At 39.9% G+C, this 18,931-nt stretch overlaps 1 protein-coding gene across 1 annotated transcript in view; it reads left to right on the top strand.

Moving 5' to 3' along the window:
- loxl4 (lysyl oxidase-like 4) overlaps nucleotides 1-17,273 on the top strand; it is a 22,124-nt gene extending 4,851 nt beyond the window's left edge. Inside the window, exons 5-15 of the mRNA XM_010745686.3 lie at nucleotides 5,537-5,575; nucleotides 5,868-6,081; nucleotides 6,176-6,353; nucleotides 10,685-10,839; nucleotides 10,927-11,094; nucleotides 11,487-11,649; nucleotides 11,743-11,986; nucleotides 13,007-13,122; nucleotides 13,444-13,580; nucleotides 16,213-16,324; nucleotides 16,416-17,273. Coding sequence (XP_010743988.3) covers nucleotides 5,537-5,575; nucleotides 5,868-6,081; nucleotides 6,176-6,353; nucleotides 10,685-10,839; nucleotides 10,927-11,094; nucleotides 11,487-11,649; nucleotides 11,743-11,986; nucleotides 13,007-13,122; nucleotides 13,444-13,580; nucleotides 16,213-16,324; nucleotides 16,416-16,486 — 1,597 coding nt within the window. The 3' untranslated portion in view covers nucleotides 16,487-17,273. The remainder of the gene's footprint in view (nucleotides 1-5,536; nucleotides 5,576-5,867; nucleotides 6,082-6,175; nucleotides 6,354-10,684; nucleotides 10,840-10,926; nucleotides 11,095-11,486; nucleotides 11,650-11,742; nucleotides 11,987-13,006; nucleotides 13,123-13,443; nucleotides 13,581-16,212; nucleotides 16,325-16,415) is intronic.
- Nucleotides 17,274-18,931: the final 1,658 nt, after the last annotated feature.

Below are 18,931 nucleotides of genomic sequence, written 5' to 3' on the forward strand. Positions count from 1 at the left end.
TGCTAGATTCCTCTTGCTACTGAAAGGCTATGACTGTGGAGGGGGTAACTTATTCATTTTATAGACTTTTCTAACTTTTAATTGACTTTACAAACTACCCCTATTGGAGCACACTCACTCAGCGAAAGTATTTCTGCATTGCCCTTGAATTAAGCTATCTCCACTGAACTTTGTGTTATTGGGAACACAGTGACGCTATAACTAGATTCTATTGTTGGAGGAGGGCATCATCAGGCATCATATCTTCGGTAATAAAAGGTCCCCAGAATGAGCTGTCGTTGAACAGCCCCAGCATGACTCTGTACACAATCTGTACAGGATCATTTATTAGAGCACGACTTCCCCGCATTGCAGGTGTGACGCTTCTCATGCCTCTCTTCGATTTTCTATCGGATTCCTATTGCGCAGATTCGCCACTTAATGCAAAGAATGGGAGGTGAGAAGTACAAGTAATAGTTGAGTGAGAAATTCAATTGGTACATTAGTATGACTGCAACATAAGAGATTTTGCTGCTCACCAAGAAGAGAAATATGACAGAGGAGGACAGGGCTGCTGTAGCTTGAAGGACTTGGAGTGAAGCCTGCAGCCAATCTGCCCGCTGGCTGTTTCAGGATGTTGTTTTTAAATCTTCCTCATGCAACATATCTGCTTAGAAATACGCAGTGAAAGGTTTTGGCAAACGTGTGCCATTGTGTTGACTTCTTTATTGTGTGTGTAAATTATAAGGCTCTGGCATTGAAGCAGTCGAGGCTTGATATATCTTCGTCTGCCTGTCCTGGATATGACCTGGTGTTTTTCTCTAGCTTCTGGAGCTACACTGGTCTGAACCACAATGATTTATTTGTTTCCAAATCTGTACCTGTTTTGTATCTCTACAGATGGATATTTGTTTCCTCTCAAGATGTGTTTTTGACTTCAAAGTAGTTCTAGGTGTACACATGCCCCAACATCTTAGCTGTTAGTGATATACTTTTATATATTTTACAGTATTTGGTTTCTAAAATCAGGATGAAACCCTATCTTTGTTTTGTATTGGGATGTTTATATATAACAGGCAGTTATAAACAGGAAAATACTTGAAATACAGGTAATGCTATTTCAGCCTTGACTTAGGGGTAATTGTAAGGATTGCACTCTGACTGGAATTGCCACTGTAATTATAATCACAAAATGTTAGCAGAGCAGGTTTGGGACAATATGATGTTCAGTGTTCATGTTCATCTTCCACTTAAAGGGATGCCAGAAAAGCCTAGGATTGTGTTGCATGGTCTGACCAAATTTAGCCAGTGACACTCCCCCCTCTTTCTCCACCTTGCTCCAAGTCTCCCAGTCCATTCTTAGAAATCCCGGACTATGCCATGTCTTTCTGCTCCCTGTGTCTCTTGGATGAGACTCTGAAGATGCTGTAATTACAGGTTGGTCAGGACCAAGGCTCTCCGGGGTTTCTGCTGAGAGTGAAAAAACACCCCCAATTATAGCTGTGTGTGTGAGAGAGAGTAAGTCAGAGTTGGCGAAGGAGGAGAAAGAGAGTAACAAGAGGAGATGGAGAGAACGAACAAGAGCAGCAGTCAGACGAGCCAGATTTTCGCTTGCTCGTGTGAAATATGTCCAATTACAGCTGCAGTTTGAAGTGCGGCCCGCTGTGTCAGCAGCTGTCTGTCTTCCTCTGTCACCGTAGTGATTTGGGGACTTAACCAGCATTTTATGTTTAATTATGTTTCAGACGAAATTTTCTTACGATGAGGGTATCATTTTCAGGCTTTTGGGTGACATTCTGTGTGACCAAGTCTGGTTTTCCTGTCTGATCTTCCTCATTGAACTTCTCTCTAATCTCTCTAATTTATTTCACCATCTTTTAATTTCTGTATGCATGCTTGTGGCTATTTTTGTGGCCCGGAAGAGACTGTGGAAACCAACTTTGAAATCTGAGTTGAAGCAGAGTGATTTTAATTTTAAGCTCACTCCAGTCAGTATGGAAATATTTTGCAACTTTTTGTCATATCCGATTTTTTTTATAGATTCTCAAAGTATTAAATTAGTAAATTATTTTATTTTATTTATTTATTTTGTTGGCTTCAAAATGCTCTGTGTGAGAAATGATATGTTTAATCTAGTCCTTTTTCATTTTTCTTTAGCTGAGCTTTAGGTTCCCTGTCCACCAAGAGGACTTACTGACATATACTTACTAAATGTTTTAAATCAAGGTTTAATGGTAATATATGTTGGCATACTTAACCTCTAATATAGTCAATGTTTACATTAAAGTGAAAGATTAAAACTTAGGTTTACACCCTGATAACATTTACCCAACCACTCAGGAGTTGTCGTGTTTTCTGCTGCAATACTATTTACTATTTAAACCAGGCATCCTTGCAGCAGCTCAACAGCTTGGTAGTACAAATTTTTTAAAAAATTGATATCCAAATGGTATTTTGTAAATCTCACTTGCACCCATATTTCTGGATTTTTAAGACTCATATTTGAGCATTAAATCAGCAAAAGATACAATGACTTTGTCTTCAGTGAAGCCAATGAGAAGTATGAGCGTGATGAAACCCAAACAATGGTGTAATGCTCGTCTTTTAACAGGCGGGTGGGACTCCCTATCATTAGCCTCTGACTGTTCTCTTGGCACCACAACAAGTGCTGGATACACTGTTTGGCTAAGTAAGGGCAATGAATGCTATGGAGGTGGAAAACAAACTAATACTGAGGCTGTCTGTTCATTGCATCAGCACACAGCTTGTAGAGAAATACTCTCATACTGGTCATACTAACTATTACAGTGACAGGTGTTTAGAAAGAGTTAATTATACCCTTAATAAATAAAGCTAAAGACCTTATTGTTACTTATTTGATTTGATATATTAGAAGAGACATTTATGTATTTCATTTCCTTCGAATGAAGTTAAGAACAAACAGTGCTGTAATTCACTCAAATGAAAGACCTGAAGTGGTCATTTATAGCCTGTGCAGTAGTCCTGTTGGTCTCTGAAGAGGTAAAATAGTTATGGCTGATTGGTCTGTGGTGGTGAGGTCACAAACAAGTCACAGACATGTTTGCCTCATGAGAAAATGTGTGTGTGTGTTTGTGTGTGTGTGTGTGTGTGTCTATTCCCAATGACATATTGAGAGCCACATGGTAGACCCATTTAAGATGTTTTACAAGTGTAATTCAAGACACTGTAAAGAACAAGTGTTAAATTCTATACAATGTGTCACAATTTACAGTAAGTCTTGGTCTAGTGACATCGCACACAGCTTTATTTAGAGCGTGCATGTGATTTAAAATTATGGGATTTTTCTGCCATCAAGTGAAGTGTTTGATATAGCTTTGAAAGGCTGTTTAAGCTAGAGATTTTATTTACAGATGTTCATAATTTAAACACTTCGCTGAGCTCCTCCAAGCTACATTTATGCTTCAATGGGTCTGAGAAATGACCTAAAGTCAATTTGAAGAGTGTTATTTAAAAATAGAATCTGCAATCTGCAAAACACCTCTATTTGCTAAATGATTGCTGAAATGAGTGTACACTTGTTTTCCTTACCAAATACTAATATTTTTGATGAGAGGTCTTTTCTGGCTCATTGACTACTTACAGCATCAGAAAACAAGTTGTTATGTGATTTTGGAAAGCGTTCAGTCAGCAGTCCATGACTTCACACAGCCATCTACATAACATCATGTCAATGACAATGCTGCTTTTGATTCCAACATCCTCAGTTTGTTTTGCAAAGGCTTTTTGCTTTACTTTTATGGGAATGTCTGGAGTTCATGTCAGAAATTCAAATATTGACCTGCCTGTGCTTTCATGTAAATACCCATAGACATGTTTGTTTCTTTAAAGGGGAATGCCACTGAAATCAGCATTGGAGTATTTCCTAATCAAGTTTCTTTTTTTAAATGTGTCAGTAGCCACAAAAACTAAAATACTTAAGTTTCCCAAACACACGATGCCATGCTGTGCATCGTATTTTGATGAATACCAGTTTGTGTGTGTTGTGTTCACGTTTAGCATAATACACAGTATAGACTAGATATTCTGGACATTGGGTGGATGATCCACATGTTGAAGTGCAAGACGCTAAACCCCAACGTGCTTCTTATGGTCAGGTCACCTTCCATGGGGGGGCGATAAGTGAATGTGAGGAATAGCTTTGGATTAATGTGCTATATACACGCTGCCATTAACAATTTATATAACAAAGTTATATATTAAATATATATATATTATACATTGCGTTATGAAATTATTTTTTGCATATAGCAGCACCAGAATATCTCTACTAACTTCACCTACTGCATGTAGGCAAGAAAAAGTCTGAACTTCATAACAAACATTTTTGAAACATCAGTCAGGCTGTGGCGTATATATCTGAGTGTTTTGCTGTAATTGATGTGAATGTCGGTGATGGTGCATGCACTTTGCAGTGGTTTGAGGATGTCCTGGCATGGTCTGTGTGGCATGTCTGCTTTGCGTGTTTGCCAAGAGAACAGAAGGCTTTCCTCTCCACTGCTCTCCCGAGGAAGCCAGCCTACTTGCTGCATAAATCTTTATTTGGTTCTGGCATTTCTCGGACATGTGGAGCTGTGTGGTGCCAGAGTTTTTGTTTGTATATCGTGCTTGGTCAAACCCTGTTTTCCCAGAAATGTTGTACATCATTGACGTTGAATGTCATGACTTTTTTTTGGATGGCATGTGGCTTTGGAAGTTAAAGACATAGTTCAACATACATTGTGTGTGTTTTTTTAAATCCTTTTACAGTATAGTGCTTACATCCTATAGTTATGTTCAAACATTGCAACTAGGAATGGTAGACTTGTATTCAAATGGTCTGTGTTATTTTAAAATGTAACTGTTTAATGTAAAGGTGGGAAATTTGGATTAGCGAAACATTCCTGCTGAACACTTATCCTTATGTTGGTGACAGGAAGCACTGTTGCCTTATAACTAAGGAACATATGATACACTTGCCACTCTAAACATAAACACAGTAAATAGCAAGCAGCCCACATTCCAGATGGAAATATATGCTACTCAACCTATAAAGCAAAAAAGAGAGACGGAAAGTGAGGCTGCAGAAAGAGAACAAGAACAGTGCATTCTTCTTTAAACTCTACTAGTCATCATCATCAATCTACCTAACTTTACACTCACCGCAAAGCCACAAGTCATTCTGGTTTTATATACAAAAGTTCTATTTGGAGCTGTATGATTCATTTTTCTCGATAAAGTCAGCTGTAACTATTTTAAGTCATCACCAAGTACCCCAGTAAGACGATTCTTCTTTATGTGTTTGTGCTGCTACGCGTCGTGGTAGAAATTCTTCCTGTGTGGCCAGGTTACATATAAAACAAACAGCAAATGCTACATTATATCCTATAGTTGCTACATCTCTACATGAGAAACCGGTCACCCAGGTCACCTCACAACCTGGGTGATATGTGTGTGCGTATGTGTGTGTTGGTGACCTCAACAAATATACAGATCTGATAGAACTAACATCCATCTCCGCTCTTTGGTTCTTTTACAGGAAAATTTGGGATACTAAGGTTGTAGATCCATCAACAAGGTATTAAAAAGTTTCTCATGTTTCCATATTTTCTCGTTTTATTACTCTGTGAGATACTGTTAAACAAGTTGAACTGAGCTTCATACTATGAGCGATGGAGTCACATAAACACACAATTCTCTGTCAGCTCTGTGCTAATAAACAGTAACTAAGATGTTTTTTTCTTGAACTTTGATTGTTGCTAATTAAGTTAGAAATATTTAATATTATTGATAAATACTAAATATTTAAATCCAAGTTGTCAGGGGCTTTTGGAATATATTACCAAAACTTTTCTCTTCTTCTCTTCTAGACTGAGCCTCATGGCAAGGAAGAAAGGATTCTGGGTAGAAAAGGTTCACTGTATGGGCACTGAAAACACCCTGTCAGAGTGCCTTGCTCAGCTGTCAATCCCCCGTAGTCCCACCCCTTGTAAGAACGGGAGACATGCAGTGGTTAAGTGTGTACCAGGACCTCAATTTGCTCGCATCTCCTCAGGAAGACCCCAGGCCCCTTATCCAGTTGTGGTAAGATGAACAAAGTTACCCACACTAACACAATCACAGTGTGTTTAGGAACTGCACCTAAGCTGTCATATATTCCCTTTTCTGTTCTGTACAGCCTGTGCGTCTGAAGGCTGGTCCCAGGCTGGGTGAGGGTCGCGTAGAGGTGCTCAGAGACGGAAAATGGGGGACGATTGTGGACCACATGTGGGACAGAACTGCAGCCAGTGTGGTGTGCAGAGAACTGGGCTTCGGTACAGCCAAGGATGCCCTAAATGGAGCCTTTATGGGCCAAGGTGAGATAGAGAAGTACTGCTCAAAACAAAAGCTTACACAAACTGGAAATTTTTTGGAAAACTCCACATTCAATCTAGTTGTTTGAACTTGCCAATTTTTATTATCTGTGATAGTACTCCAGAAAAGGTAGGTTGACTTTTCCAGTGTTTTGCTTATTTTAGACGCCGCACCCGTCTGCCCCGACTGATCAGATAATGCATGGGCTTGTGGCTTACCTTGTAAAATTGCAAATGTGTTGATTGCAGTATCTCCAGCTGTGATTACATCCTATACCAGGGCTACCAGCTGCCCAAACACCATGCACATGTGCACACACAAACACACACACACACACACAAAATGTAATACTATAAGCCATAGTGGTTAACATTGGCATTTGGTAACTAAACCCACAGACATAATCTGGCTAGCTCTAAGCAAGCTTTTCATTCACAGAGTGCTGTGGTCTTTTTCTTTGGATTTTAAATTTTCAGCTTTGGTGATGCACAGATTCAGTCAGTATCCAGCTGTGGCAGTGGTGTCCCCACCCTTACGAAATGTGAGAACAGCTTCCCCATGCCCCAGACCAGGGTGTAGTCTCTAATCATGCTGATCAAGATGAAATGTGGGATGACAGTCTACTGGTTTAGTTGATCAAACAAAATATATTTTTGTATGTGTTGGATTGGTCCCTTTTACTTTTTAACCTCAAATGTAGTTTTTTTATTTTCTACAGATGATGAAATTTATACTACCTTTCTTTTTGATGAGTCTAACACAAATAAAATCTGGTTTGGTTGGCTCCTCTAAGGGAGCTATTGCACCAGCCTTCTCGCCCCCTTGTCGTCTGGTTTCAATCAGCACCTTTAGTCAGTGGGTCAGTGTTCAGGTTTATCATGGTTCCAGCAGTCTGAGACAGAGGCGTTTAATTGTCAGGAGGGGCTGAAAAAGCTTTCAATTTTCTACCTAAAATAGGTTTTCCCTGATTTAACCACAACGCTACATTTGTGCATCTGCAAGTGTGCAAGTGCTAGCACATATACATTGCATGGTTGTGTGTCTGTTATAAAATCAGGCTCAGAACTATAACATTAAGATGTGGCTATGTTTGGTTTGACAAATGGCAGGTTTACCCTCTACTTTTACCTCTACTATTACTCCTGTCTCATTCCTGGAAATGCCGGTTTCCTATACCATGCTTCCTGAGTCAGTGATTTGCTCACTCGCACACTTTGAGCCTTATTTTCTTGGCAACACCGGTGCAAGAAGCACTCCAACTGTTTCTTTTCTGACCTTGAAATTGGCTTTGCCCATCTGTGTGGCATTTACAGTCATATATATATACATATATGGCGCACAGGTGGGAGGTTCATTCAAATGAGGCAGTGCAAAGTGAGCTGTTGGTATTTCAGTGGAAATGTGTCTTAGAAGTTGAGCTGAGAATAAACCTCAGAACCACGTCTGTTTCTGCTGCCACTGAGCTGTAATTTTCTTAACGACATCAGACTAATATTCATAGCAATTCACAGAAATAAGGCCATAATGCTTCAAATGTAAATAATTTTTAATTTAATACTTTTCAACCAGTTGCTGCATACACAAATAAATTGGTTTGATTTACTGCATGATGTTCTATGCGCGCTAAGTTATGATATGACCATTTACAACATGAAATACAGTAGAATTTGTTGAGCTACTGTTGTCACGCTTCACTGTGATTGCCACTGCTGTTTCAGAGTGATGACCAGTGATGTGACTGGCTGAGAGTGTATTTATGAATCACTTCACCCTCTAAATCTGCTGTGAAAAACACATTTTCTGTGGCCAAAACGAAGCTTTGTGTTTGTCATTACACTTGCGTGGTTAAAATAGGGCCCATAAACACACTTAACATACATTTTTGTACATACTTTTCTTAGACACCTACACGCCCATGTGCATGTACACACACACACACACACACACACACACACACACACACACACAGCACAGTAGTCCCTTCTCGGCTGTCTTGTACTTACATATACACTGCCATTGCTGGATGATTGGACTTCAAAGGCCTCTCACAGCTTCCTTTCTATAACATGCAGCCTGTTAGAAATTTTACTGTGACATATAATTTTCCATGTGCTCGAAAGGCCACATAAACACAGGCCTATATGTCGTTGGAAAAGGCCTAAATTAGACTCTTTGATAGAACAAAAACCTCACTGAGAAAGACGTCCAAAAAGGGTCATTTAAAATGTAGGTTTGTACAAATGTTTAGTTGAGCATACATACATTAATATATCTTTAAAATTATTACATTTTAAAAGATGTCAACATTTTAAGTTAGTTGGTAATACACTCCTCACATCACAATGCTTTACATTCACTTGCTTTCTGTCAGCACGAGAGACAAATCTCTCGATCTTTAATCTTTGATTTCTATCACATATTTCTGTCTGTAACATCAGAACCCTACAGAGCGTTGATTATTTATGTGGATAAAATGTCATAATGTGATAAAGGCTGCAGTTGACTGCACAGTCAGCGAGATAGAGTGGAAGACAGTCTGCCAGTCAGAGATTCTGGCCTCAAATGTTGTCTCACTCATCAGACTCTTGCACATATGAACATACCTTCAGTCGTGGTACAGACACACAAACACAGAGTTGGAATAACTGAAGCGTCACCTCAACTTGTTTGATTTTGATTTGAAAACCCGTTGACAAAAGAAACATAACTTTAATGGTGGCATCTACGATCTAAAAACCCACAGGGAGACAGATGTGTTTAGAAACTTAAATGACTTTAGCACTTGGCTAAGAAACTGATCTGTCTGATGACAGAAGGTTTTTGTTAGAGACATTCCATGGAAAGAAAAACACTACACACACTACATTAATGTGCCTAAAACAGAGTGTAATTTCAGAGAGGAGAAGAACAGGGTTTCCCTTGTAACCACTAACCAACTATTTGTGCTATTCTCAACAAGAATGTGACCAGTGTTACCCTATTTCCATCCTAAAGTCAATTTTCTAATCTGTCCAAATGATCTGTGGCATTTGCCAATTCTAATTATATGGTAATCAAGCTCAGCCTTTTTCTTGTAAATACTGAATTTAAGCTACCACATTTATATTATGTCTAAGTACTGCTCTCATAGTGAATCTGCTGTCCGTCTAAGACATTTAATGTTTAATTTCATGGAAACTGATGCCAGGGAAAATGAAAGTGAAGAAAATACCCTAAGATCTGTTCAGACTCTGCCAACCCTCTCACTCCCATCATCATTACATTTTATTCATCATCGCCATCACCACCAATGATTTAAATTACAAGTACAATGTTTCTATTTCCTTTCTTGACCAACATTGTTATTTTACTGTGTAGTTTTGCCTGTAAACTACGTACACATATACTGTACTGTACTATAGGGAGGGAGTACCCACCCCATGTGTGTGTGGCCAGTTTCTTAGAATTTATTTCTGGTTTCTGTGGCTGCATGTCACTGCTCATTTTGAGGATCCCTCAAGTTAGCCCTGTGTTTGTCTTGATAACTTAAACAGTGGGAGTTTGGATCTAGTTTGTGGCCTTTACCATGCAGATCAAGGCGGAAGTGGTTTAGATGTGTCTTTTATATACGTGTGAACCCACGCTTGGTGACCAGTACAGAGGCAGGCCTACAATCTACCAAAACCAACACAGAGACAGATTGGGTTTGGCTCCAATCTGGTCCCTACCATTTCGGTCATCTTCCTTTTCGCCCTTCTTTCTTGGTTTTTCTCTCTTTCTCCCAGTTTATGTGGTTTTGGTTGTGTTTATTTCAACGCAACCATATTTCCAAGTTTGCAGTTTGTGCCTTTTGTTTTAAGAAAACACAGAAGCCATTGTTTGTTCTGTGTTTTCATATGTTTTCATCATTATGGGAACAGCTGTTTGCTTAAACACAATCTTAAGTGTTTTTTTCCCCCCGCTATCTTCTATGTTGTTTAGAGATTATCTGGTTTTAAATGAGAAACGAATACTCGAGAAAGCCTTTTACCTTGCTGACAGAGATTTGGTCTTGTTTGCTCACCCAGGGTGGTGGACTACGCACAATGTTGTTGTTATGTCTAAAGCAACACAATGGTGGTAATGAGGTGTTCTCTAAAGTAGATTTTGATAGCATAAAGTCGATAAAGTAGAGAAAGTTGAATCTGAAAGAAAATGCAGTCATGTGTGCGTGTGAGCTCCTTTGCATGATGACTAATCTCATTTTGCAGATGTTGGGTGGCCCAAAACAGTGCTCACAAAATGTTGCCCTTCAATTATGTCCATCCCTTGTTTCTATATATTTTTTTTACCACATCTCCTCCTTCCTCTTCAGGTACAGGACCTATCCATATGAACACTGTCCAGTGTATGGGATCAGAGCGCTCCATCCTAGACTGCTACTTCCAGGAAGTCCAGCCATGGACATTCAAACACAGCCAGGACGCCTCAGTACGCTGTAACATCCCTAAGACTGGCATAGAGAACACGGTATGAAAACTACACAAGACATGAACATACCAGCTTTCACTGATAGCAATTCATCCATTTAATCTTTTTAATCTACTTGATTTCTAGGTGCGGCTTGCTGGTGGTAGAGTCCCATCAGAAGGCCGTGTGGAGGTGTTAATGGAGGTTGGGGGTCGTAAGCGTTGGGGCACTGTCTGTAGTGAGAACTGGGGCATTAACGAGGCTATGGTGGTATGCAGACAGCTTGGCCTGGGCTTTGCTGCCAGTGCTCATCAGGTAAAAATCCCCCCCAACACATCATCAGTAACTGACAAGGTGGCAGCAATCATTCATTTTGACCTTAACTCGACTAATATGACACAACATACACCCAGTAGCTTTTCAGATCATTAATGTCTAAAATTAAGGTCACAATGCACTCCCACACGTTAACCAATTAGTATAATTTTGAAACTGTCCAGACACTAGAGTGGTCAGAGGCATTATTCCTCCAAGATTTGTCAAAATCCCATCAGCTGTGTCTCAGTTATTGATGAAAAAACAAGCAATAGATGCTTAAACAAATGGACACAATGAGGCCAATCCATCACCACAGACCCTGTATTTGCTATGGTGGACAACAAGCTTTAATACTGCTCATTCATAGAAAGCTTGATGTCCTTTTGCAGGAGACCTGGTACTGGTCTGGTGAGCCAAATGCAGCTGAGGTGATTCTCAGTGGAACTCACTGTGTGGGCACAGAGCTTTCAGTCCAACACTGTCGACGCAACAACCATGTCCATTGTCCACGAGGAGGTGGAAACAAGGCAGCGGGAGTCACCTGTTCAGATAGTAAGTCGAGCCATCTTCCTGTAGCGCTCCATCTTCTCCTCTGCTTCTAAATCGGTTTGAGTCCTAACATAACTTCTCACATCTGACCTCAAGCGGCACCTGACCTCGTTCTGGATGCGCAGCTGGTCCAGGAGACAGCCTACCTGGAAGACCGACCCCTCCACCTGCTGACCTGTGCCAATGAAGAAAACTGTCTGTCCTCGTCTGCTGCCAGGATGAACTGGCCTTATGGCCACCGACGCCTGCTGCGCTTCTCCTCCCGCATCATGAACCTGGGTCGGTCCGATTTCAGACCCAAAGCGACAAGGGAGAGCTGGACATGGCACCAGTGTCACAGGTAGAGTGAGTTTATGGGGGTGTTACACTGCATAGGTGTGTAGGTTGTTGCAATGGAAAGAACTGTTTAAATACTTACTATTTGTGGGATGTTGTGGTTGCCCTTGTGGTCATTCTAAGTGTTTTTTGGGAAAACTGTGGTTTAGAGTGTCCTGGACACGGGTGAGCTGTGGTTTTTGGAGGCCGTCAAAAATATTCGGACAAACACCTGTTCCTCATGCAAAATTGCTCGTACATGCATTAATGACATAGCTCCTTCCACGTTGAGTAATTTGAGTTATATTTAATTTAATTGCATTCAATTGCTACCAGCAAAGAAAATATGCTGAAGTGTGATCTCTGTGCCAGTGCACATATAGTTTGATGCGGGCTCTGCAGGTAGCATGCAACACAGGCATTAAACATAAGAGTCTTTGTCTGTCAGCGGGCCTCAGCAGTATTTTCTTCATTAGTTGTAAATAGATGAAATATTTTCCTCACGTCTACCGTCTACTCTAAACACATTCCACTCTACCTCTCAGTTTGCTCCACTCAGTAAGTTAGCTTCTTGTCAGATGACGAGAGCACTTCCAGACCACAGTATTGCCTGTGTGAGAATTAACCCAGTGAGGTACGGGTGGCCTGAAACAGTGTTGTCATCACAGTGATTCATTAGCCGCCCTGCAATGTGTCACGTGCAAATGACGGTTGAACCAATTCAGTTACCACAGGTCAGGTGTAATACAAAGGACAGGGCAGGCCACGCACGTTCAGGGTCCACCTCAGTTTGTTACAACAACACATCAGAGCTATGGGTGTGTGTTTCAAAGCCCTCCATTCACTCAGAACGAGTAAACAGCTCGACCAAGCTGGCGTTAAAACAAGCTTCTGTGAGAGGTGTTACGGTGACACCCACGCTCATGTTCAAGCAGTGAGGTCATTAGGCTACAAGCCATAGGGAGCCAGTGTTCAGTTAGTGTAAATGCACACACTGACACACACATACACAATCTCACCTGGACTTTCCCTTCTGTCGTCCCAGGCACTATCACAGTATCGAGGTGTTCACACATTACGACCTGCTGACTCTGAACGGCACAAGGATTGCAGAGGGACACAAGGCCAGTTTCTGTCTGGAGGACACGTACTGCCCTGATGGTAATGTTCACTACTATTCATGAGTCCCAGTAAAATACTGTTTCCCATTAGTGACAGGAAATTAATATCAACATTTCAGCTACAGCTATTTAGATTTTTACTTTGTGGTTAATGTATTAGATCACTGCTGTTGTTGTTTGTTCACTCTCCATTTACTTGTTATATCATGGATGAAATAACTCATGAAAAGGCAGCGTTCATATGTAGTCTAACACAATACAGAGAGCTAAAGGCTCTTAAATATAACAAGGAGTGCCAGGCATTAAATGAGCTTTGATGTTGTGATTGATAATGTTGTTGGTGTGCATGTACGTGTGTTAGGACTCCAGAAACGGTTCTCCTGCTATAACATGGGTGATCAGGGTATCTCTGTGGGCTGCTGGGATACGTATCGCCATGATATCGACTGTCAGTGGATTGACGTGACAGATGTACGACCTGGAGACTACATCTTCCAGGTCAGAAGTCATTTTATATTTCTCTTATCTCCCCTTTTGCAGTTTGGGTACAAATCAAAGAGATTTTTCTTACACCATTAACTTTGTGTTTAAAGGAACAGTCTAACATTTTGGGAAATATGCTTACTTTGCTTTTGTGATGAGAGTCAGATGCCAATCTCAGGTTGCGTGGTAAATATGAAGCTATTGCCAGAAACCACAAACTATAAAAGACCTCTTAGCCTTTTGTAGTTTGTGCTGATTTCTGGATTTCTCAGTTGGTCATGTGGCAATCTTCTTGCGCCATCAAAACGCATTCAGCCAAGAAATAGTGCAACATTTACTTTACACAATTACGTTACACGTACAGATTAAACAAACAAGATATCATATGCTAATTAATCAGCCTTATGGGGAGCTGATAGTTGCCTTTGGACAGAGCCAGGCTAGCTGTTTCCCCTTGTTTCCAGTCTTTCTGCCAAGCTAAGTTAACTGGCTGCTAACTTTTATCTATCTCTGCAAGAAATGAAATAACACTTTTCCCCAAAATCTTTAACTGCTCCTTTAAGGCCAAAGATTTAGTTACGAGAAAAAGGTTCACAGGCTCTTAAGGTGTACTTCCTCATGATTCTTTGGGGTTTCTATTTCAGTAAAACCTCCCAACCTACTTCATCACAGTCATCACCTCAACCATTCCTCTGTCTGTTATTACTTAGTCCGGGGTCAGTCGAGTCATTGTGGCTACTAAACTAAAACACATCAAGGACTTCATCTTCCATTATCCTCCATTTCCAGTTCAGACTACCGATCCCACCATGGTATGAAGCAGTCCTCAGAGCTCATGCTGCCAATTACCACCCATCTGTGGAGGACTGGTTACAGTGTAGCTCACTGTCTGATAATTACTGCTGTTACCCAGTTTGTCTGAGAGGTCACAATCAGTCTTTGTAATTACACTTCTCTACTCTCTGTTTGAGATGGATTTATTTAATTTACTCGTAGATGTGACATAAACATATATGTGCTAACTGGATATATTTTAAGCACGTTGAGTGGGGTGTAATTACACTGCTAAAGCACAATGTGGAGGCGGTAAGAATGATTGAATGATAGAGGAGGATAGAAATGGAGAATTGGAAGGTGAAAAGGTCAGGGTCATTTGAGGAGACCAGCACTAAAGGGACATAACCAAATTTAACTGAGCAGAATAAGAGAGGCAAATGAGAAAAAAAACACAAATTAAGCCAAGCACAGAGTTATTTATTCACCAAGGCTGCAAAATTGGAAAAATACAAACATCTTTTACAGCAGCTCTCCATCTTGCTGCTGCGTTCTTTAATTTATCTAGTAAAGTGCAGATGATGCCCGAATTCACTGATCCTGGGCTTCACAGAAAGGTTGAGCAGGCCTACCCTTGAACCACCCACTGCTAATGAAACACACCAATTACCCAAATTAACTATTGCCTCCTTTTAGTCAAACGGCAGCTAGTCCCCCCTTCCATTAGGAACGGCTAATTTGCCACCAAGGAATTCCTCCTGCCCTGTTTTTATTTTTATTGCCACTTTCTCACTGAGCAACACATTCTGCCACTGAACCAGCCCTCTGCAAAGGCCTCACACACTCTGGTCCAACACTGTAATTTACCCTGAAAAATTAAGAGAGAGTTTTTGTGCATTCACAAGAGTTTTTAAAGTTTTTTTTTTTTTTTTGCCTTCTTTCTCCCTGTAGCTGTTTGTAACATGTACTTAAAGTGGGTGTAGCAGTTTACAGAGCAGCTATTAGAGTAAATGGCTTCTCAGTATTATCACCAGACCAGATTAAGAGAATGGTTGTATCAGCAGTTATGGACCTGCTTTGCAAATGACAGACTATTAGTACAATGTGTGGCAGCACTCACAATAAGACTGATGTCAGACATATAAACAAGCCAATGCCTAACTACTCTATTGCAACAGACGTCAATTTCAGGCCAATTCAGCCCTTATTATCGCATACCTATGTTGGTATGAGGAGCATATTTCTCCTCATACCAACAGCTATGCTGTGGCATTACCACATTCCATGAGCTCCAGCCGTAAAGTTGCAAAAGCTCCGTTGCAGTTATCATGTTTTGTGTGGGCAGAAGTGCCTTTGTTTTGTGATGTTTTTCATACAAGTTGTAAAGTATTTTACGACGGGCTTTCCCTAAAGATCTACTAGTATGTTTCATGCTTGCATAACACATTATAAAAGCAAATGTGGAAGTCCATGAGAACATGGTTCGTTCATTTCCAAATAGGAATACTGTATGGAATAGTAATCCAGTTTTTTTATAGATGAGAAGGGGATTGACTATAAAAACAATACCAGCCACAAGTGTTGTTTAATAACAGGCCCCCTAACAATTTTACATCCAACTGCTCTTTATTGAAATGGCTTTTTTCAGTGTGTACAGAGACTTACTATTTGTTTGACCATGTGCCTGGCCAGCTGGAGATACAGTATTACTGTAGATGAAAATGAGAACAACAAAATGATAAACTCTCCCTGTTTCCTAATAAATGTTTGTTGTTTCACAATGAGCTGCAAGTCATCAGGTCAGAAACGTGCTGTGTGATATTGAATCAGTGCTTACTGCCAACAGGTTGAGTATGATTATGTTGTTTTCCAGGTGGAAGTCAACCCCGCAATGGACATGGCTGAGTCTGACTTTATGAACAATGTCATGAGATGTCGGTGCAGATATGATGGCCACAGAGTTTACATGTATGGATGTCATGCAGGTGAGGACAGAAAATCCTCCTTCTCTTTCTGTCTTGTCTTAATTTCTCCCCTCCTCCGTCACTCATAGTTATGTTCTTTTTCCCCTTACAGGAGATGCATACAGTGCGGAGACTGAAGACCTGTTTGAGCACCAGAGGCAAATCACCAACAACTTTGTGTAGCCCATCCCAGGGCCCAGTACGAAGGCCTTCCGATGGGGCCCGGAGACTACTCAGGGTGGGCTGAGGTTGATGGCCCTCTGGACCCTAGCACCCACAATAACACACAAAATTGCACCTGTTCATCTCCTTGGCATATGTGGATAAAATGTTCATCAGCACATCATATCACAGCAGTGACCATTGTCACTGGAGAGTGGAAAAGATGCCAGACAGCTCAACATGTTTTTTTTACTCTAGTTAAGTAAAAAGATATTGGATAATGATTCAAACTATACTGATTTTTGTGAATGTGGAGGACTAGTAACTTAAGTTAGTTATTCATATACGCATGAAAGATCTTAATGTCGCTATAACTAAACTGTCGCAGAGACAACAGGGAAGCCGATGCTGTTGGGAAATCTCATTCCCAAACTAGAATATATGAAAATCTGAGAAAAAAAATATTGTGAGTTTGTGTAATTTCTGTCGCAAAAGACTGATTTCATGCACATGTAGCAAAAAAGTACTATGATTGGCTCTGTTGGCTTTATTTCAACCAACTTCTTTACTTATTGAATCATTTGTAACTGTTGCGCATTTACATTACTTAAATATTGGTGCTCTTTAACAATACTGTATGTCGTTATATTAACCTCAATATGTTTCAGGTGAACAGTGTTGTACAATGCATTTTGTGTAGTTTTCTTTTACAGTTGCAAACAAAAACAAAAGTTAATTATGTGCTTTATCATCGCTTTGGTTTTAACAAAATTATTGTTTTATAAAAGAGTAGTCATGCTAAAGTTTTGCTTCTCGTCTAGAGTAGGTCAGAAGAGGTCAAATGATTTTTACAGAACAAAGCACTTTATTTTTTAAACATCAGTATTCTCGTTTCGCCCCCATACTTTGTTAAATTAGCTACTAAATTGGCTTTTCAGGGTGTTTATCTGAAAAAATCTCTATTGTGTTTTGCATTTCTTTTCAAGTGAAATATAAGGTTTGTGTTTAGTTTTCATATACAATGTACTATTTATGCTGTAACTTTATTTATTCATGGACTTCAGACATACACAACATGCTCAGTGAAGAGTTTGTTAGCTAGCATTTAATTAACAATACTGATCTTTTTGTTGTTGTTGTTGTTTTTTGACATAATTAACCAGGGAGAAAAAATGATTTCATACATTGGTTATAAGACAAGAACGTTCCCATGATGCAGATAAATAATTGATTTATTTTATTTTAGTTAGTAAAACAACTGTAACTGTACGGGTTTTCTCTTCCAGCCTCTGTAATGGGAGGGAGAACCGGCCTGACAAAACCACAGTATTGTGGTAGGCAGGCAGGCAGGCTGGGTTTTGAGAGCATATAAAAAGCCTTTTAATTACGTCGGTTTGGGTTAGACTTAAGGTTACGGTTAAGGTTAGGGCTATAGCATGTGCTTTATAAAGAAACACTATGGAATTGTTAGTTATGGATTCAGGAAAAGAGCAAACATCAGGATTTTGATCTTTACACAAAGTACAAGAAAGGAAAAGAGTTTCTGAGAGATTTAGTGAGGGAGACGGTGATTATAAGAAAGAATGAGAAAGTAAGACAGAAAGAGAGAAGTTTGGAGAAAGACTTATGCAGACATACAGTTTTTACTACCAGTACTGTCTTTTTGTAGGCAGCCATACAGAGACCACAAGCTGGCATTTTCAGCTCCCCAACGAGAACAACATGTTTGTCTGGGAGAAAAAATAAACTCCTCAATTCATGCTTCAACACAGTAAACAGTGGTCTTGTTTTTACTAAAGCTGGGCCCACTAAAATATACTGTATCTTTCTAGACTTTCTTTGCTAACTTTTTAGCTCCACACGAAACAATGATGCAAGTCCATTTTTTTTACAACGTGGAACTTGTGTTTATCGTGTTGTTTTAGCCCATTAATGTGTTTGATGTGTTTGGCTTATTGTCTGAGTGGTTAAACCTGTTAAGGTGATTTTCAAATAGACATTTTCCAGAACACATGGAAAGGACACGCCACTCCTTAAAACAACCGTAGACTTTATTAGTTTCTTTAGCAGATTGTCTTCTTCCTCACTGGGCCTTCATGATTTTGACCCCACAAAGAATTTGTACCTTTTTAAGAATAACCTTTTATAATCATGCACACCTAGCTAAACAGTCATCAATATTATTTAAAACTGTTGGAGATGTTAGAAGATGGGCCTACGCATCTAAAACAAGTGTTTTCTGATATGCTTATCTGTTGTTTTGTGCTTGTTTACAGTCACTATTGACATATTACCATGGTCTGTTCTGTGTGTTATTTAAAAATTCTATATTATTCCATAGCTTAAGTTGGTTCACATTCACCACTCATCACATTACTGTATGTGTACCCATGCTGCACGGCATAGCACTGGGACATTGTTTTCCATGGCCAGTTATTTTGTCTTTAAAGCTGAGAGTGTGAGCTA

This window comes from Larimichthys crocea, chromosome III (assembly GCF_000972845.2).
Source record: "Larimichthys crocea isolate SSNF chromosome III, L_crocea_2.0, whole genome shotgun sequence".
Taxonomy (NCBI): domain Eukaryota; kingdom Metazoa; phylum Chordata; class Actinopteri; family Sciaenidae; genus Larimichthys; species Larimichthys crocea.